This window comes from Engystomops pustulosus, chromosome 3 (assembly GCF_040894005.1).
Source record: "Engystomops pustulosus chromosome 3, aEngPut4.maternal, whole genome shotgun sequence".
NCBI classification, from domain to species: Eukaryota; Metazoa; Chordata; class Amphibia; order Anura; family Leptodactylidae; genus Engystomops; species Engystomops pustulosus.
This window is the reverse complement of record NC_092413.1, coordinates 42,048,593-42,070,407: the sequence shown is the minus strand read 5'-3', so window position 1 is coordinate 42,070,407 and position 21,815 is coordinate 42,048,593. Positions and strand designations below refer to the sequence as shown.

Sequence of the window (21,815 nt, the reverse complement as noted above, 5' to 3'; positions counted from 1 at the left end):
GTGTTTATATGCATTGTTGTGGGTTCGATTCTGGGGGTTTTGTGGATATTGTGATTAACATTGTATACTTTTAGCGTGTCAATAAATATTATTAGTATTAACCCTGAGTGTGGTGAATTATAGTGTATAATACAGAGACTAGAAACAGAAGATATAGAATATAGTAAATAGTACAACGAGGAAGGTAGTGATATTAATCGTTATATTGCACAACAATTTATAGAACTACCAGCGTCCCATTACAGTATACATCTTGACAGAGAGAAACACTCAGCCATAAAGCCCCAACTGGTAGAAGGCTGCAGTGATAGTTGATTTTGTGGAACTTTCTCCCAAATTCATCTCTGGAGCTCAGCGACACTGATCTCTGGGTTCTTCTTCACTTCAATCACCAAAGTTCTTCTTAGTTTGGCTGGATGGCCAGGTCGAAGAAGAGTTGTGGCCATCCCAAATGTCTTCCATTTCAGGATTATAGAGGCTACTGTGCTCTTAGGAACCTTGAATGCTGCAGAAATTCATTTGTAACCTTGGCCAGATCTGTGCCATGCCACAAATTTTGTCTCTGAGCTCCTTGAGCAGTTCCTTAGACCTCATGATTCTCATGTGCTCTGACATGCACTGTGGTCTGTGAGATCTAATATTTCTTAGATGTGTGCCTTTCCTAATCAAGTATAATCAGTTTAAATAACACACAGCACTACTCCAATGTAGAATCCTCTCTAGCAAGATCAGAAGGAAATGGACAACATGTGAGTTAAATACGAACGTCACAGCATAGGGTCTGAATACTTATGACCATGTGATATTTCAGTTTTTCTTGTTTAATAAATTAGCAAAAATATCTAATTTCTGGGGGGTGGGGGTTCTGTCAAGTTGTGTGCACATTGTACATTAATGACCCAAAAAATTTTTCATCTTGCCAATTTGCTGTAATAACACAAAGAGTGAAACATTTAAAGGGATCTGAATGCTTCACGTACTCACTGTAAATCAATGGGTCAGTATCTAATGTACATCCCCTTCAAACACAAACATGCACGGAGTGCTGACATGGCTGTAATGGGAAATAGGATGTGCAATATAAAAAGGTTAGTCTGTTTGCTTGTTTGTTTTTTTTAATCTAAGCCCTTAAAGGATATCTACCAACAAAATGAAACAGGATAAACCATGTTATCCTCCCTTCTTCTAAAAATCGACTTTGATTATCATTAATTATGCTAATGAGTCAGAAGTGCTATATGGGGCATTATCAGCGCCCCTAAGTATTGTATCTTTACAGGGTTTTACACTATGCAGGAGCACTTCCCCCTGCCACTGTGTGAGACCACATAAGGCAAATGGAGGGGGAAGTGCTGAGAGAGCAGGGGGAAGGGGGAGACGTGCTCCTGCACAGTGTAACAACCTGGGAAGCCGCAGTATGGAGGGGCTCCGGTAATGCACCCAAGAGGTCTACTGGCTCATTAGCATACTTTTAGAAGTTTATTTCAGAAGGAAGGTGGCCATGGATAGCAAATATAGGAATAATACCATAGTCACGGTATGTGGATCTGAGTGAGTGTCCCTGGTTTGTCATGGTTGATTTTGACAGTTGTTGTTGCTTTAAATGAATCGACATTTTTGAGGTTTTCAGTGAACATTGGGAAAGTAATATGCAAATACATTTAAGAAAGAAAGAAAGAATGCCATCTCCCAATAGATTCAAATGATTTTGATGTTACTACATCTTCTCAATACTATGTAGGTGTATAGATGGCCTGAAGAGGTAAATCTCCATAAGAGTTAGGCTAAATTCACACTAACAGACATGTCCTATCGTTCTCCCGGCTGTGGAACGTCGGCTGTATATATGTCCCCCAACGTCCGTGTGAATGAGAGATAAGTTTTTCCCCTGATCCATGTTCATGGCCTCTCATCTAGCCAAACCAATTCCCTACACTGTATTGATGAGATGTACTGAAAGAGCACTCTCTACGGCGACCTTCCCGGGCGGTGGAGTGAATTTACGCACAATAGGTAAGAACTGGCAGCCCGACTCAAGGGTTCCTGGTACCATCTGTTCGCTATGTACACTTGTACGGATATAGGACAGTCTTTATAGGAATTATTCCTTTTGGCCACCAGCTCACCATACTTTATATAAAGAAACATTAGTTCGACCTTGCCCGGTGCTAGACCGCCTTGTTTTGTCTCTGTGCTCCACCACTCTATATTGTACTGTACACTGTAGACATCCTCCACGGTGAGGCCACACTTTTTGTCTTCATGTTTTTTTTAACGTTATCATGTTTTGTAGTATCAATAAAGGTATTCTGATATTTTAATTGCAATTGCATTAGTGTCCTTTTTTTCCCCTTCTTCATTGGAGGGTAACCTTGGTTTCTAGACAAGTGAGGTATGTTGTGGATTTTTTCCACCCAAAATGACACAAAAGGAGTTGTATGAAGTTAGCAAGGTATCCAAGAGTTTAGGGGACAACAAGCTGATAAGCTGGTAAGGGTCAGACTACTGGGACCCCACCGATAACATGAATTATACCACCAGTTATTGGGTAATGGTAATTCAACAGTATGGGATTATTGGAAATTGAGTAATTTCCGCTATCTATGCCACGCAGATTGACAGCGCCAGAGACCACAAAGCTCTGTGCTCAACAATTTCTGACACTCCTGAACGACTGACTGGAGCAGCAGGATGCAAACTACTGCTTCACTCATTAGTTAGAACAGGACTCCCATTCTCGTGATAAGTGGGAGACCCAGCAGTCGAACCCTCATGATCAGGGGATAACTTGCTTAATGTTACATCCCTGCCAGTATTGTCTTCTGTTTGCAGAATGTGGCTTGGAAGGCGTTGATTTTTCTCTGCGTATGTGAACTGTGGCTTAGGTTGCTGCTGTAGTAGGACTAAGTGAACAAATGGTTAACTTGAGTGATGGATAGCCAGTTCAGTCAGATGCTGGGGGCATTGTGCAGGAACTCCCTTATATATCTTCCAGTTCCATTAAACCTAGGTGGTTTTACTAGTTTCCTGATACCAATCCCTATTTGTTCTTGTTATCCCTTAACTATACTGTGTATCTGACCTTTGCTTCATTATTTAAGATTTTGTGCTTAACTGCTACCTTGGACTTGTTTCAGTCTATCAACTTCGCTTGTCTGTCTGTTCCCTGTCTGTTCTCTGTGTTTCGTCTTCTTTCCTGTGCACCAAGTTAGTGTAGGGATTGTCAACCATAAATCCATAACAAATAGGGTTTGCAAGGCTGGTCCGGGAAATGGCAGAGGTTGTGCGTGATTCTAGCATCTGCAACCCTGCTCTACCTTTGACACTTTCTTGGTACAAGCCCTTTAATTACTGCAACAGATCTATCTTCTACAGATACAGTATTTATGTGAATTTGCCTTAATATGGCATGAAAAAGACAAAATAAGGAGTTTGTATTAAAAATCCTGTGAGGCACAGCACTAGGCTCTACATTATTACCAGTGTCCTATTGTGCGCCTGTAGGGCTATACATAAGTGCGCTCGTAGAACTATGCATAAGTGCGCTCGTAGGACTATGCATGAGTGCGCTCGTAGGACTATGCATGAGTGCGCTCGTAGGACTATGCATGAGTGCGCTCGTAGGACTATACAAAAGTCGTAATACTAATTTCAGTTGTAGAAAACAAATTAAATGCATCATAGTAGGAAAAATAATTCTATAGTATAATATTAATAAAAATAATATTAATATAGTAGAGTATTAAAAACTAATATTTCATATCTGTAATACAAAGTAGAGATTCACCTCTATTATTATCATCTATGAACTGAAAAATGGCTTCAAACCTGGCGATCAAATCATTATTTGATGCCTTCAATTAACAAAACACAAAGGAGAAAAAGTCAGCATGGAAACCTCAATCAGTCAGAAAGTTGGCAAATGATGCGTCATGTCATCCATAACAAGTATCCATTACTCCTGGACATAGCACATTAACTGACTCATTAGGTATTTCAAACCATATGGACTTGGGCTGGGGTGGGTCGCTTTGTTAATATGCTAAGGTGATCCGGCTAATTATTGCAATGATGTGAGCTCAATCATTGGGCCAGTCACACTAAAGCGTGTCACAGCCTTTGGAAAGAGCGCCGGTGCACCAGGATGATGACAGAGATGAGTGGCATGACCCCTTGTTTGTTGTGGAGCCATCGGTAATAAGGTAATTATGCAAAAAAGTTTAGTGGATTGATGAAGCGGACAAAATTCTCTGGTCGGTTCTTAAAAAAATAAGAAGAAAAAAAGACAGATTTCTTGGATTTGGAACGTGACAAGTTGCTGTGGATTTGTTTATGCTGCGGAGGTATGTCAGCTGTGTAAATTTAGCAATGATATTTAAAGATATGTGCCAGACTGGAAAACATGTTAATAGGGGATGTGCTAAAATGTCAGTATTAAATACCACCAGCGCGCTACAATGCTACAGTCTTGCTTAGCGCGAGTGGCTCATATGCTGCAGGAAATGTAACATCCCTGATGGGTGAGGTAACATAATCATAAAATCCTTTTAATTAATTCAGATGAAGGGGCTGCTGAAAACTTTGGGAATTGAAAGTTTATGAGATTATGAATTGGAGTCTCCCAGAAGCTTTGCTGTTTATCAGGTTTGTAATGGAGAATTTCACCTTGATTTTACATCTGTGGAGGGCAGCAGGGTGGGCATCACCACAAGTGAAACCTGCGAAAGGGCCAGGACCCGCTCCTCATTGATTCAAATCTCAGTGTCATGGGCGCCCCTGCGATCCACGTATCATATCGCAGGCACACTTGTGCCCCTCATCATGGTGGTGCCTGTTCCCTAACACACTTACCTCTCCGCGCTCCTGCTCCCGTCCCGGCTGGCCAGTGCGTTCCTCCCAGCTCCCTAGGCACTCACAGATTTAAAGGGCCAGCACACCGCTGATTGGCGCTGGCCACTTTCCGGTTTTCCATAAAAGCCGGCTACTCCCAGAAACCTCTGCCAAATCTTAGTGCTACATGAGAAAGCTATTCCTCTGTGTTCCTGCTCTGACCTCCCGTTGTGACCCGGACCTGTCCTAGCACCTCTGCCGCCTGTCCTGACTATCTGCCTGTTCCAGACTCTGAGACTGCATTGTGTTCCTGTACCTCGACCTTGGCTGCCACTGCGGACAAGTCGCGCCTGTGGAACGACCTGGTGGTACCACGCCGCAGGAAGACCATCCTACTTTGCAGCGGGCTCTGGTGAAGACCAGGTGCCACTTAGATTCCGGTCCCAGGCCTCGGCTTGTGCCATCGTCCACGGTGGTCCAGGGGGTTCACCCCGAGCCCTGACCCTCAGTTATTTTATCTGTTTTTGGTTTCAGTTCACATTTGGCATTTGATTTTGTTTTGCGACATGGTGGGTCTTGGCCCAATTGCATATTTGTTTCCACTGAAATGCATGCGATCAGGAACAAAAATCCGGTAATTTGCCAGTAAAACATACTTCTTGTTACTGACTGCATGCTTTTCAGTGGAAGCGCATTCAAGTGCAATTGGACTAAGCCCCACCCCTGTTGCGTTTTAACTCAGTTTTAATTTCTAATCAAACGTTACATGTAAATGCTTCCTCTTTGTCAGGGTCGGCTCCAGGTCTCAGCAGGCCCCTTGGCGACAGAGCCTTAGTGGGCCCCTTAGCAGTGAACTCTCATGGCAGCATTAAAAATTGAGAAACTAAAACAGTCTCCTTTTCCCTAAAATATTCCCTAGTTTATCAGCCCTAACAGCCCCTTCATGGCTATTTTATATAAAGCCCACCTACCCCCTATGGATTCATTAGATACAGCCTCCATGGATTTCTTCTATACAGCCTTATGTGGGCCCACCCCCAGCAGCTCTGGGCCTCGGCACTTGCCCAGGTATGCCCAGAGCTGGCACCGGCCCTGCTCATTGTGACTCTAAATTGGGTATGAGAGTTGACACGTTACATTGCAACTGCGCTTTGAAACACATTTCAAACACAACGGAAAGGAGCTTTTACTGATTGCATGTGTTTGAGTGGAAATGCATATTCAATCAATAATAAGCACCCAGGGCAACGCTTATCTTAAGAATAGTTTTTGGGATTGTTTTTTTAAGGTTTTGGTTCGCTTGCATTATTGTAGTGTTTGATAAATGAGGCATGTGAGTGTTGGTTTTTTGAGACTTTGTTAATGAAAAGTTGCAGAAAAATATCAAATGTCTAAGCAACCACTTGCCTACGCTTGCTTTGGACTGGAGGTTATTTGAGAAAAAAAGTGACTTTTTAAGACGTCCACATCAGGATTTTTATGATAAATCGGGTGCAGCAGTGTAAAACTCTGTCATAGCAAAATTTGCAATAAGAAATTTTTTCATACTGTGGTGTATGGGTCTGTGTAAGGGCAATTCTTTGCGTGATGAGCTGACATCTTCATAGACTTTTATGGATTGCAATATGGCAAAAAAGGGTCAATTCCCCGTTGTAGAGTTCTGCATGGAATATTTTTAGATTTTGATAGTTTAGACATTTAGGAATGCCCAGGACAAAGTCTGACTCGACTCGGGGCAGTTGGGGGGAGGGGGGGGGGTATATGGTCTAATCTACCATCTCCCAAATCACCCCACAAGTATAACCACCAATGTGTAGGGGACTTTCTGCAACCCAGAGACACCTTTCTTGTTTCCCAGCGATTCTGTGTTTAAAGGAGTGCTGCTGAGAGGACTATCACCCATCCGAAGCATCCCACTCTTTTCTTGCAAATCTACCAGCCCAGCATGAAGGCCTGTTCTTCTGGTACCAAGCGACCATGACCCAGATGAGTGCTAAGCTGTGCTGAGCCAGCCCCTCGGGTACCAAAGAGAATCCAGCTGCCCCCAAGCCCAAAACGGCTAGGCTCCGCTTGGGGGATGTTGCACATGCGCCGGAATTTCAAACACTATAGCAATTAAGTGGAGCAAGGGAGTTTGTTACATAATCTAATCACATTCTGACATGAATACTTCGGATGGTCGCATGCTAAATATCTACATCAAGTAAAATGAGTGTAACCACCCAGCTCCGAGCCTGTCACTGTATGTATTACCCCTGTACTGTGACATCACTGTGTGTGTATTAATCTTGTACTGTGACATCACTGTGTGTGTATTAATCCTGTACAGTGACATCACTGTGTTATCCATGTACTGTGACATCACTATGTGTAATATCCATGTACTGTGACAACACTGTGCGTATTATCCCTGTACTGTGACATCACTGGGTGTAATATCCATGTACTGTGACATCACTCTGTGTATTATCCATGTACTGTGACATCACTGGGTGTAATATCCATGTACTGTGACATCACTCTGCGTATTATCCCTGTACTGTGACATCACTGGGTGTAATATCCATATACTGTGACATCACTATGTGTAATATCCATGTACTGTGATATCACTGTGTATTATCTCTGTACTGTGACATCACTGGGTGTAATATCCATTTACTGTGACATCACTGTGTGTATTATCCCTGTACTGTTACATCACTCTGTGTAATATCCCTGTACTGTGACATCACTGTGTGTGTATTATCCCTGTACTGTGACATCACTCTGCGTATTATCCCTGTACTGTGACATCACTGGGTGTAATATCCATGTACTGTGACATCACTGTGTATATTATCCCTGTACTCTTACAAGACTCTGTGTAATATCCCTGTACTGTGACATCACTGTGTGTGTATTATCCCTGTACTGTGACATCACTGTGTGTAATATCCATGTACTGTGACATCACTGTGTGTATTATCCCTGTACTGTGACATCACTGTGTGTAATATCCATGTACTGTGACATCACTGTGTGTATTATCCCTGTACTGTGACATCACTGTGTGTGTATTATCCCTGTACTGTGACATCACTGTGTATTATCCCTGTACTATGACATCACTCTGCGTATTATCCCTGTACTCTTTCATCACTCTGTGTAATATCCCTGTACTCTTACATCACTCTGTGTAATATCCCTGTACTGTGACATCACTGTGTTATGTCCATGTACTGTGACATCACTCTGTGTATTATCCCTGTACTGTGACATCACTGTGTATTATCTATGTACTGTGACATCACTGTGTATTATCTCTGTACTGTGACATCACTGTGTGTATTATCCCTGTACTGTGACATCACTCTGTGTATGTACTGTGACATCACTGTGGGTATTATCCCTGTACTGTGACATCACTGTGTGTATTATCCCCGTACTGTGACATCAGTGTGTATTATCCCTATGGTTTGACATCACTGTGTATTATCTCTGTACTGTGACATCACTGTGTGTATTATCCCTGTCTGTGACATCACTGTGTGTATTATCTCTGTACTGTGACATCACTGTGTGTATTATCCCTGTCTGTGACATCACTGTGTGTATTATCCCTATGGTTTGACATCACTGTGTGAATTATACTTGAACTGTGACATCACTGTGTGAATAATCCCATAAAGTTACCCTTTTCATTTATTTTACACTTGTTAAACAATGCAGAATAACTGGCAGCCATGTTCCTCTATGTGTAATCTGGAGTCCATGTAAATGTATGAAGTAGGATATTTGCAGACGCTCCCTAGGCCCTGTGTGCACAGACCGGGCTGCTTGTAGATGATCCCTGGCCCAGGACACGTGACACAGGAGTTCTCTAACTTCATAAGTGACTATACATCAATAATGGAAGCGTCCTGTCCCTGAACTGATACACTGCAACGAACTGAGCACCAGCAGAAGTGAAGGGAGGACACCCCCGGAGCTCCAGTCACCCGGTCAGTTCCCTGTTTGTGGGGGGAGACTAGGGCATCGGTCCAATCCCAGCAGTGATTGGAAGAACGAGCGGGAAACTCGGATTGGAGGGAAGTACAGTGCTGCAGTGCAGCTGAGGGTCCGGTGCAGTGTGTGCCTTATATTACATACACAGGTGCTGTTACAATGTATCACTGCCATTTGGTCTCTGTATACACAGGAGCTGCAGTGTGTATGACACGACACAGTTTGTGCTGGAAATCCCCCATGTGAGAACTTGTCCTTAGGAGCCAGATACAGTCCAGATAAATACTGCATCGTGCTGGGATTTTACTAAAATTTACTCCATTTGTGTGTTTTCTCCTGTAAAAGAGCGAACAATGGAAATCCATGCAGAAGCTTCAGAAGAGTGTAATGTAACAATGTAACTTTCTGCTTGTTATGATACAAGAGGAAACTTACCAGATGAGGTGACACATGTCTGAACTTTGCCCAAGTGTAACCCCAGTCTGACATAACCAGATTCTACATAAAGGAGGGGTGACATAAATAAGTCGTGGTGGACGTTTATTATAAAGCATTTTTAATTGCTCTAATATGCAAATTTACTAATGGCGCGGTTACCCCATGCACCCGTAGCCTCTTGTGATCCGCCTACCAAGCCACCTTTGAGGAGTTGTGCACTCTCGTCCATGAAACCGTGTCCTGCACATGCTGACGGCTGCGTGGTCTTGGCTCTAAAGCCGGAGCTACGGTGCGTGGTCAGAACCCGGCTTCACAGATGAGTGCCGTGGTAGGCGGATCGCTAGAAGCTACTGGGGCGTGGAGTAGCCGTGCCACGTGGCCTCAGCTCTAGCTAGTAGCCTCTTTAGTGAATTTGCATATTATGGCAGAGATACAGGGGACTAAATGATTAGCCCTAAAAAGGCCTATCCTACTATAGATTAGATGAACCTGCCCTCGGATCTACCTTAATAGGTAGATACATGTTGGTAGGTTTTCTTTAAAGAATGTTTTAGCATTAGGTTAACGCATGCGTTTTGTAAACACAATGTTAACGGCTGTGTAATCAGGCAAAAAGAAAGACGGAGAAAAAGTTTGCTAAATGCCCCCAGCCCCCCCCCCCCCCCGCGCGTTCACATGGCAGCGGTAATGGAGAGGTCATTGATGTGGTAGATTCTGCTTCCAGGTATCGGACAACTTCTTTTATTTTGGGATTTTTGAGATCTACCAGTGTTGAGCTCCCTGCACATATCATGGGCGCAAACAATGGATCCACGGTCTGTTTTTGAGTGTTGTCTGATCTGTTGTCAAGCCATATGCCTACAAAATCGTTGTGTGTGACTTGTATTGACAATTGAAGGCTGGTGGTCAGTAGCTTATCCCAACCTCTTGAAGGTTGTAATTGTAAACTGTTCCACAAATATGGATGGTACACAGACGCCCATGTGCCATCCGTATTTATCACATTAACGGTAAAGCTCGAGCCACAAACATAGTCAAGAATAGAACCTGTTCTGAGTTTTTTACTACCTTCTCATGGATGTTTATTCCACACCCCTGCCAACGTATGGGCAAGGAAGTAGTTGTGAATAAGGCCCTCGACCTGTCAGGATCCATATAATGAGTCTGATCAACTCAGCAAGGGATAATGCAGGGAAGTCCAAGGTAATTAGCGGCTGTAGATTCTGCCTGAACGGGCAATGGTTAATTGGATGTGAGTTATCGACCAATTGTGTTTTTACAATGTAAACTGGAGTGTAAGTGGAGACTTGCTACCACCTGACCAGAAGAATAAAACCCCCTGGGAGGAGCCAGCTCTCTTGGAACCCAGCTCTCTCTCTCTCGAGCAGATTCTCTCAAAATACCAGCATACAGAGTGAAGTCAGTGCTGACACTTCTCCTAATTCCAGGACCAGAATCAGGAGACTTAGAGCTGCAGCTTCCACAACTTGGACACAGTTCCATCCCAGCCTGCATATATTACCAGGCTGTTGCACTATTCCTGAGGACCCTCTCCATGACCACTCCAGTAATCCGAATCTGCTGTGATAACGTTTAGGCCCGTTGCCTGCTGTTGTTCAATAAAGAACTGTGAGTTATTTTGCACAACGTTGCCTCCGTCTGATCCCTGGATATGGCTGTTACCACCAAGGGATCCCCATTCCTTAACCAGGGACATACCCTACAGACACTTGGGTGTTGCCTCAGGGAGTAACCATTGCATAAGCCTCTCCCTCTATATTATTTCTTCCACACACCACCTGCTGAAGACCTGCCTGGCGGTAGGACAGCCCCCCGGTCCCTGTACCAAGCACCGTGACCACAGCGTGCCTAGGCCGCAACCGCCAGCCACTCCAGTATTCTGGGCCCCAGCTGCCTCCAGGTCCCAAGAAAAGGCTAGACCCCAGTGGCCATTTACATGCAAGTAGCCTTAGGGCGCGTTCACATGTTGCGTTTTGGTTGCGTTTTTATTGCATTTTGAAACGTATTAGAACAGCTGAGGAGAGATGATTTGCCTAATAACATCAGTTGGCTCAAACTCTCTTGTGTAAAACTGGCCTAAGGGGCTGTGGTCGGCTGATCACGGATATCAATACTATGGGGGGGTGTCAGAAATTGCTGAGCACAGCAGCGGGGTATCTCCAGGACTCCTACATAAAGTGAATGGCTGTGCGAAAGTTACCCAAACGCTGTGGTCTGGATACAGTACTCCTATATTACTGAATGGGGTGGCAGGACGCGTGCGTAGAGCAGGACCCCCTTTTCCTGTATTGCTGGGGATCCTGTTCTTATGATCATGGGGGTCCTAGCAGTTGGTTCCTCACCAGCTTGTTACCCCCTATTCACAGGACTAATAGTTGATATGTTCCCTTTAAAAAGATAAATGATCCCAATTAATAAATTTAAGGCCTGTTACAAACTAGTGAGTGTGATCTTGCTGGAATGTCGAGCCTGAAAGCTGAACAACCTGAACTAAGCTCAGCATGTTAGTTCGGTTCCAGTTGTCAACAGACCTGTATGTTGGGCCAGTTCCACAGACTGTACACATCGCACAGAAATATGATGCAAGGACTCCCTGTCTGCCGGCCTCACTGCAGCACTGATACTGTAGCTAAGGAAGATCATGTTATCTGTAAATTGTACTTGGCTCTCAGGATTCCTTCTCCCGGAGCTCTGTATGACTCTTGGGCCAGAGTCACATGACCATGGTTGGTCCTTGAATCCTGGTCATCTCTGGAGAGATTTATCATACAAACCACAATTCAGAGGAGTGGATTCCATGCATCATAGTGATGAGGATGATAATAGTGATATGATACAGGGAGTCTCTGCTTCACCACAGAACAGCATCGCCTATATATAATAATTGGTCCGATATTCACGGACTGACCATGGTTCTGTTTAGAGGGAAAGAAAAGCAGCAACTGTGAGCTGAGGCTCCTACTTTGGTCACAGGTTCAGCCCTATGCAGAGCACCGTATTGTCTCCGCTAAGTAGTTATACAGCGGATGTCCTCTGCACCTGAATAGCCTTTTCAGTAATGTACATTTATTTATTTCATGTAGAACAGGAAAATTCTTGTCTGCTTATCTTTTTATAAAAGGCATTCAGGTTTTTAGTTGAAAAAAAGCAAAATGAAAATAAAAAGCTCCTTTTATGCAGTCGGCCGCAAGTAGAAAACCTTCTAACGTGTTTGTTTCCTTTCAGATATTTTCTTGCAGGTTTTAAAAGAAAAGAAAAATGCCTCCACGGAAAAACAAACTCCCTGCTCTTCTGCCAGAAGGGTTCATCGTGAACGACACAAACAAAAAATCCTGGAGATTGGGGAAAAAGCTTGGCCAAGGGGGATTCGGCTTGATATACCTGGGTAATAATGTGTAATCTTTATATTTGTAATAAAGTTCACTAGGGATTAGTATCAATAATACAAGAGAAAAGGGGGCAGAATAAAAACCTTCACCTAAATGGGGGGAATCACAAAAGATTGTCAGCAGTGCCAATATTATCTAATAGTGGAGGCGAGCGCGCCCCAGGACGAGGCTATCCCACAGGGTGCTGATTATCATGCTAAAAATCTGCATCATGTACACACGGAGGGAGATTTATCAGAAATGTCTGAGGTTAAACTGTTCTAGCCCAAGGAAACCAATGAGAGCTCAGTTTTAATTATAACGGATGTGGTAAAATGAAAGCTAAGCTCTGATTGATTGTCATCGGCAAATAGAAACCATGGGGGAGATTAATCAGACGTATCTGAGTGCAGAACTGTTTTATGTTGCATTTTTCATGCAGATTTGTGTTATTTGTAGTTCATTTTTTTTTTCACCTGATCTGACGTAATTTCAAGCAAAAATCTGCACCTTGGTGTTGTGATGCAGATTTTCTCATGCCCATTGACATCAATGTAAAAAAGCGCATCCAAATGACATTCACTTTAATACTACGGGGTGGATTTTCCACAACAAAATCAGCATGTAATCCACAACGTGTGCAGATAGCCTGAAAAAAGTGGTTTGGCTGAGTGAGAGGTTTTTGACTAGGGTCAGGATGTAAATGAAAAGTTCTCCTTACGGAGACTGCCAATTAAATGGGGTTTCCCACAAACAAAAGTCGGGTTCTCAGTGCTGAGACCCCCACAGATCACGAAAACGAGGTGTTCGATGGGGTCCTACGTACCTCCGTCGGACCTCTTGTCACTCTGTGCATGACCGTTCTGCTCCATTAATCTCTGACGGAAATCTCCCACTTGATCAGCAAGTTAGGCCCTATCCCGTGCTTTGGGCCTAACTTTTGTTCATGGGAAAACCCCTTTAAGGCCTCCTTGTAGGCTTGTAGAGATTCTCGCCGTTGTCTCTCCTCTAGGGGAATTCTGGGAAAATGTGCAGTTTTCCAGAATGAGATAAGGAAAAGCACACCTCTTTAGGTAGCTGAAAGAGGCCTAGTTTTCCTTATTCCATCCTGGAAAACTTTGCATATTTTCCCAGAATTCCCCTAGTGGAGTGTCAATGTCTATGGTCTCCACCCAACTGCACAGTGGCCTTAACTGGCAGTCTCCTTAACTTCCCAACCCTGATCTGTGATGCACATTCTGGCTCCTGCTGTATATTGATCATGGCAGTCAAGGGGAAAAAGATTCTCTCTGTTGCCCCCTGTTACACCAACTTTTGGTTCCTTTGGATCACCCTGGTGATGGGGGGGCCTGATCATGGCATATGGATCTGCCAGCTATGGAAGCCTATTAGTCTGATTCTTGCATTCTGTTGCATTTTATTTGTAGAAGACAATCTCATATTTATCAAAAATGATTCCTGTTCTTTCAGCTTCTCCAGATTGTGACAGGCCAGTTCCCGATGACACTGCCTACGTCATTAAAGTGGTAATTATACAAACTATTTTACATGATTCAGGAGTGGTACAAGTCCCCTAAACAGTTAAAGTAAACCTGTCACCATGAAAATGGAGTCCAATTGGCAGTAAATTTGCAAGAGGTGACAATACTTTTTTAATCCTTTAATAGAGCTTATACATTTACATATCAGTTACATTTTCAGTGCCAAACTGCACTGGGTGGCAAGTCCCAGTGTCTTCCAATTGCTCTTATACAAGCATCTGTCAGTTCTATTGTCTGTAGTCTGTATCAGAACATTGCTTCCATACTCTTGCAGGAAGCCCATTGTGAGGGGTTGAAGATACTCCTGCTCTATAACACACTGCTTACAGATAGGGCACTACATACCATCTGCTCAGCTCCCCCCGCTCTACCACATACTGCCTGCGGTATACACAATGGAGCACATTTAGCTACGTAGTTCCCCGAAGGTGCATTGTCCGATAATATCCTGCATGTGTCGCTTCCCCACTCAGGTCCAACGGAGTTCACCGTCTTTTTAGTGGTGCATGTAAATGCATTGTCTTGTGACACAACTTTAAAGTTAAACCCCGCGCTCAGTCCGAAACAGTCAGATCGTCGGACGGCCCTTCCCCCAATTTCTGTCGCATGAAAGCCAGCGCAGGTGCGCCGAAATCCGATCACATGGGACGCAATCCCAGCACAGACACCTGTTAAACCCCTGTCACAGATGTACAATCCCCGAAAATGTTGAAAAGTTCAACAAAAGTGTGTGCACGGACTGTTAGTAAATAAGCCACAATCTTCTCAGCTCCTCCTGCTTTATAACATGTTGCCTTCTGAAGAGACATTATGTACAGCTTGCTGCGCTCCACTTGCTCTATAACATGCTGCCTGAAGATTACACTGCACTATCATGGAAACAGATTTGTTTTAAATGGATTCCTTAAATTTTTTGAATTAAAAAAAAAATTGACTCTTAACCCACTACAGGTCCTTATTAACCTTCATCAACCCCCTGCAATTAGTTTGTTTTCAGTTTAGCCAATCCTTGATTTCACACACACACACACACACACACACACATATATATTTATATTCTTTGTGATCTCATTCTAGGAAAACTATCAGAATGGACCATTGTTCTGTGAGCTGAAGTTTTATCAAAGAGCAGCAAAGCAGGATGATGGTAGGAACTCAATATGTCATTTAACAGAATTAATAACATGACAATTGGTGTATGGGATTCATGTAATTTGAATAAATGAAAACTATTTTTGCCACAATTCTTACCAAATCTTGTAAAAAGGGCTGTGACAATTACCGTATATACTTGAGTATAAGCCGATATTCCTAATTTTACCACCAAAACTGGGAAAACCTATTGACGCGAGTATAAGCCGAGGGTGTAGTATACAGCTAGCCAGCCCCCAAGTAGTATACAGCCAGCCCCCATGTAGTATACAGCCAGCACCATACCAAAAAAAATAAAAAACTTAATACTCACCCTTCGGTGTCCGGAACGTTGGCGCTGGTCCCGATCTTCAGAGCCGGCGGCTCCTCTTCTCTCGCCGGCAGAGTAGCGTCCATGTGATCTGCCGGCAGGCGCACACTATGATGCGGTGCTGATGACGTGACTCTGACGGCAAGAGAAGAAAGAAGAGATAAGAGGAGCCGCCAGGACCCGCACCGAAGATCGGGAGCCTTGTGCTGAAGATCGGTACCCGCGCCAACGATCCGGACACCGGAAACCTTTTTTTATTTTTTACTTGACTCATGTATAACCCGAGGTGAGTTTTTTTTCAGTACAATAATTACCCTATAACACGCCAGCCCTGACCATGCTTAGGAAAGGCAATGGCATGATTTGCGCCAAACATTGCATCTTTTTTAAAATTTGACAAATCAGGTGCAAAAAATAGACTCACAAAAGGCGTAAAAAGAGCTCAGAGAAGGGAAATAAGATAAATGACCCCCATAGTATTGTGAGTGATGCAAAAAAAGTCAGAACTCCTTTTACTTCCATCATGCCAGCACTATAGTGTTACTGGTGAGCAGCACTTCCCTTAATATCTTTGTAACTCTCCATCCGCTTATGTGTGCAGGAAGTATTCAGGTATTTAAAGAGGACGCATCACTTCCTCATGTACATCATGAAGAAATAGAAAACCATTTTGTTTATAGAATTGGGGAAATTTGAAGGGGTTTTCATAGCAGATTAGTAAGACTCCTGGCTCCCCCACCAACTAGCCTTTCTCAGCAGTCAATACACAGAAAATAAATCAGACAGCTCCATTATCTGTGTAGTGGTTGAACCTGGTTATTGCAGATCAATTATTATTCACTGCAATGCAAGCCGAGCTGCAATTACCTGTCGTAGCCACTACTAGGAGAATGGAGCTCATAGCCTGGTCCATTCTCTGTGTGTTGACATAGTGGGATATTTAGGACTTGGGTACATTGTAAAGTTCTCGGATTAACCCTATATAAGCAGGTGTCTTCTCCTACTCTAGCAGGTTACTCCTTTACCAGCAGTTGTCTTAATCTACTTGCTTGTGTGTCAGTATGATACATAGGAACATCTTATTACACGCACAACTAACCAAATTCCACATAATGGCATCTTTTTAAAACCACAATTCTATTGGATCACCCCCAAAACTAAGCCAGATATGTGCACAAATGACCATTTACCATTCAGAAGCTTTTACAACTTTACAGTTTCCCCTGTTTCAGGTAGAATCTCAAAAAGAATCGTAATCCAGATGTCACTACATGTAATACAGAAGGAAATCTGCTATTTTGCTAAAGACATGTATCAGTTTTGTGTTACAAAATGCATTGTAAAAACAATAAGAAATAATGGAGGAAGGTGCAATCGTATAACTACTGATGGGGAAACGTGAAGAAGTAAACCTTACTTGGCAAAAATAGTTGTAATCCAAACAAAGTCTATAATCTATCATAATAGTTTCTTATCATTATATTATGGTTATCCAACATTGACCCTCCACAAATTGAAGGGTGGAGAAATCTCTGTAGATATATTACTGTATCACATCTTTCTGCTTTGTTTTTCATTTCACAGTTACCTTATGGATTCATCGTCATAACCTGGACTACTTGGGGATTCCCAGATACTGGGGAACGGGAGAATTAAATTATAATTCAAGGTATTAGTATTACTAAGGATATAAATTGTACTTCTGTCTCATAATAATCAGTGGGTTTAGTCAATTTGTAGATAGAAGTAAAGAGTTTGTCTAAACCTCCATGTGCTTCCTACGATCGGTTCACATATTGCTGTTGTTTGTAGCCTCTACACACCCGATAAGCAGGCATAGCCACCGTGACTGTACTCCCAGGACATCAGATTTACACTACCAGAGGAAGAAGACTTGATACGGGCATATGTAAACTTGGCTGGGGGCTTACCTTTAGAGGAGTATAACATGCAGTAGTAAGCTTTACAGTGTGCGCTCAGTTACATGTATTTACACAGGACCTTGTCACTAAATAATTGGAAATCTAGCATCAGATTAAGGCTACATTCACACGAACGTATGGGGGATGTATGTACAGCCACGAGCATGCAGCCATACATACGTCCCCCATAGATGGCAATACAGGGATGCAAGACTCTCGGTCCACTGGGAATAAGATAGGATATGTCCCCATGTTATGGCCCGTACGGTCTCTATGGAGAGGAGAGGGGTCACCATTCCTCCTCTCCATCGCACCCATAGCTGTGCGGGCATACGTTATTCTGAATGCAGCCTTACTGATGGTAGACCACAAACCTGTGTAGCTCTTTAGCGTCTCTATGGAACCGTCCTTCTTATACCCTTGGTTGTTTTTCTAGAAAGAAACTTTTCCAAATAATCAAATTTGGAAAACCTGAGGGGTCCTGGGGGCGTAATCCGATCCCCTTCAGGCTGCTTTGTCTCAAATTATGCACTCCCCCATTTCGTTCCATGCCGGACTTCACCCTTATCCCAGGCATGGAGCCAGAGACACAAACCGTCTCTCTGCAAATCCCGTGCACGTTGCTGAGCAGTGGGCTGCAGCTTACAAATGCCCACGCCTGAGATTTGCAGAGAGCCAGCTTACATCGCCAACTCTCTGCCTGTGACGGACACTTCAGAACCTAAAGGGGCTCGGATGATGCCCCAGAGCCCTTTTGGCTCATTTGAATATTTTTATAAGTTTCTGCTTAGAAAAACACTGAGATCCAAGGGAAGGATGGTTCCGGATAAGAGCTACTAATGTCAGTGGTAAACCTGATGGCAGATTTCCTTAAAAACATATTATTTTACAGCTTTTCCTCTGATTTTACTTCTTTAAATATGTGGATGCATTTACATTCCCATAATCAGTGCTGACAGAATGGGACCTCCCGTATGCAAGGGAAGTGTTCACTCCCAGTTGCCAGTTTATTCATTAATATATATGAATAACATTAGAACAGCACCCTGTAGAAGCACTCCAGAATCCTTAGTTGTCATCTATTTTTCTGCGCCAAAAATACCAGCAGCCTCTGGTATGGGGAGATGAAATGATGCCACCCCACCGGTAACTGTGGAGGAGCTCTTGAGACGTCAGAACTATGGGTTCCACAGCAGCAAGAACCGGCAGTTAAATAAAAGTGCTGGAATTGGATTTGTATCAGCATCTTGCATTTTCACCATTGCTTTACCTACCCGTATCTCCAATTCTGTAAGTCACAGAACCACAAGATGCAATATTTAAAATAAAATTCTGATGCCAGTACCATGGTTCTATCTGCTATAGGACCCAGCATATTGCCATGAAGCCTAAAATGAAGGAAGCAGGGTCAGACAAGCTACCAGTGAGTTGACCCATGCGTGGGACCTTCCTGCAGTTGTGGTTCGTATCACAGCACGTGCTGGTCTTGAAGAAAGGTTTTTGTGGTTCCCTGGATAATTGCTGTAGATCGGTAAAGAAATCCAAACAAAGCTATGGGTTAAAAAAATGTTGTGGTCATTTCATATCAAAACAAAACAATGTGTAAAACTGAACCAAAAAATCACATCTTTATCTTCCATTGTATTTATAACATAAGGGAGTGTGTATCAAAGTATTTGTATGGTATTGAAAGTTGTGTTTTTGTAGTAAGATATTTGGGGTTAGGCCGAATGCACACGCCCAGGTGCAAGGGAGTGGAAGGGTGAGCACTCCTCACCCCTCCCCTCAGCTTAGAAAGCCGAGCGGCCGCAAGATGGCATTTGCATGGCGGCTGGGCGCCATAGACCTCTATTGGGGCCATGATCTGGCCGCCAATTTTGAGGCCAGATCACGGCCCCCATAATGGTCTGTGCATGAGGCCTTATTCTGTATCATGGACTGTTATATTTGTTTTTCTTTTGTAACCTTCTCTCTATCACAGTAGTTACAGATTCATGGTGGTGGATCGGCTTGGCACAGATCTGCAGAAGATGCAAAATAACAACAGCGGCAGGCTGCCTGCAAAAACAGTCCTGCAAATTGGCATACGGATGGTAAGTAAAGAAAATAGCAAAGTTTTAAACTAAAGTGTTGTCCTATAGTTCTCCTTCTTGCATAACACACAGACATTTCATAGGGTCAGTAAACTGGGATCGTTGACATATTTGCTGGAAATGATCTGAAAATGTTATGATGACTCCTCTTTTTAGATGTCCTCGGCTCTGATGGACCAGAAGAGTACCAGTCATCGTTCCCATTGTTAAACCTGTGGCAGTGTTGCAGATGACTTTATATGAATTTTGGGTTGAATCCTGTTTGTTAGGGCGCATTCACACATACATAATGGGAACTGATTTTCAGCCACACCATTTGCGGCCGCATATCGGTCCCCATTGACGTCTATGGCGCCTGGTCACAGTGCAGTGGGCACACGTTGTGACTGTGCATGGTGAGATATAGGACGTGTCCTATATTTCACCGTGTTACTGTGCCTGCCCTGCGCTGCTTTTTGTAAAGGGGAGGGGTGAGCAGCGCTCATCCCACTTACTCTCCAGTGCACTGATGTGTGCCCGTCCGGCCTGGAAGTTTGTGTGAATGTACCCTCAGGTTGACAAATGCCTCAAATCTGCACACCACCCCACCATATTGCACAAAGTTCAGCTACAATCCTGGAATATAAATGCAATTTTTACAGTACTGTTGCTAATTTCAACACATAAAGGTTACATTAGACAGATCTCAGGGGCCAACACCTAACAACATCTACAGCTGTGTGTGGTCAAAACTTCTGACAGATTTTATCATTGTACCTCTAAGGGAAAAAAGAGGGGTTATCCTGTGGAAGTCAGGGCAAATGCACAGCTGATAGGGTCTGGAGAGAGAAAGGTTAGAGATGCCAAGAACCTTACTTTAGTAAGTGTAACAGTATAACTTGCACTTTATTGTAAGATGTATTTCATATATAATGCTATATATATTTGTATTCTCTTTTTCTTCTTGTGTTTCAGCTGGATGTATTGGAATATATACATGAGCACGAGTATGTACATGGTGATATCAAAGCAGGAAATATTCTTCTTCACTCTTCGGATGCCAGCAAGGTAACACTGCTTAGTTTGCATGAAGTTGCTAATTTTTGAAAAGCTTATTGAAGGGGAGATTAATGCTGCTCCACTCATCTACTGATAAGGGGTTGTTACAGTTCTTTAAAATTGATTAAGTTACCGGAGATTATACCATTTATTTTAGATCTGTGATTTTCCGGGTTTTTTATTCAGAGCCCCATAGATCCGCTGAAGTGAAGACCATGTAGCACTTAAACAGTTGAGCATCAGGGTTGCAGAGAGTCAGACCTTCACTAGTCTGATATTTATCCCATATCCTAAAGGCCATTAAATTTTAAAGAGCTACACCATGAGTAGTTCAGGTGGCGCTGCTTCTGCTTGTACTTCTGTTTTCAGGCCCTGTGCTTGACTAGAAGCTTCAGGGGGTCACTGGATCTTATTGATCCAGTGGGGCACATTTACTAAGGGTCCGCGGATCGCGATTCAGTCGGATTTCCTTTCTTCTTCAAATTGCCCCGGGCTTTTGGTGCACGTGATGGGATTGCGGCTTGCATGCGACAGAAATCGGGTGGGGGGGGGGCGTGCCATCGGACAACCCGACTGATTTTGACAAGCCGCGGAATTTAACAACGAAATTGTGTCGCAAGATCAAGCACTTACATGCACCAGGAAGAAAAGGTGAACTCAGGCGGACCTCAGCAGGGAAGCAACACATGAAGGAAATTGCATGACCTTAGTGAATCACGGCAATCCTCGTCGGACAACGCACAGCGGGGATCGCGACAGGACCAGGTAAGTAAATCTGCCCCAATGAGTGCCCTCTAAGAACCAGGGGAGTACAGAGGAAGTGAAGTCCCTGGAAAACAGAAGTGACGCCCATGTCCCCAGATCAGTTATTGGATATAGTACGTTCAAAGACAGAACGCTGGCTGCAGGCGCTTTCATAAGTGGGGGGGGGGGGGCTGGTTGCAGGCTTTTCATAAGTGGGGGGGCTGGCAGCCGGGCATTTTTATTACTGGGGAGGCTGCTAGGAATTTCATTACTCGGGGAGGCTATGACCAATAAGTTTCCAGCCCTAGGCTTGTACTTGAGTCAATGAGTTTTCCCAGTAGTTTGTGGCAAAAATAGAGGCCTTGGCTTAT

The 21,815-nt window shown here is 43.5% G+C and overlaps 1 protein-coding gene across 5 annotated transcripts in view; it reads left to right on the top strand.

Annotated features, from left to right (window-relative positions):
• The first annotated feature begins 4,031 nt into the window (after positions 1-4,031).
• The window catches only part of VRK2 (VRK serine/threonine kinase 2), a 63,659-nt gene continuing 45,875 nt past the window's right edge, over positions 4,032-21,815 (top strand). Inside the window, exons 1-7 of one of the 5 annotated variants that reach the window (XM_072140591.1) lie at positions 4,032-4,202; positions 12,502-12,661; positions 14,115-14,170; positions 15,263-15,332; positions 17,232-17,316; positions 19,551-19,662; positions 20,617-20,709. In XM_072140591.1, the coding sequence (XP_071996692.1) occupies positions 12,535-12,661; positions 14,115-14,170; positions 15,263-15,332; positions 17,232-17,316; positions 19,551-19,662; positions 20,617-20,709 (543 nt within the window). In that variant the 5' untranslated portion in view covers positions 4,032-4,202; positions 12,502-12,534. Of the gene's footprint in view, positions 4,203-4,243; positions 4,344-8,646; positions 8,814-8,872; positions 8,966-9,760; positions 9,783-12,501; positions 12,662-14,114; positions 14,171-15,262; positions 15,333-17,231; positions 17,317-19,550; positions 19,663-20,616; positions 20,710-21,815 lie in introns of those variants that run through there. The other 4 variants (XM_072140592.1, XM_072140590.1, XM_072140593.1 and 1 more) reach the window with 4 other exon arrangements.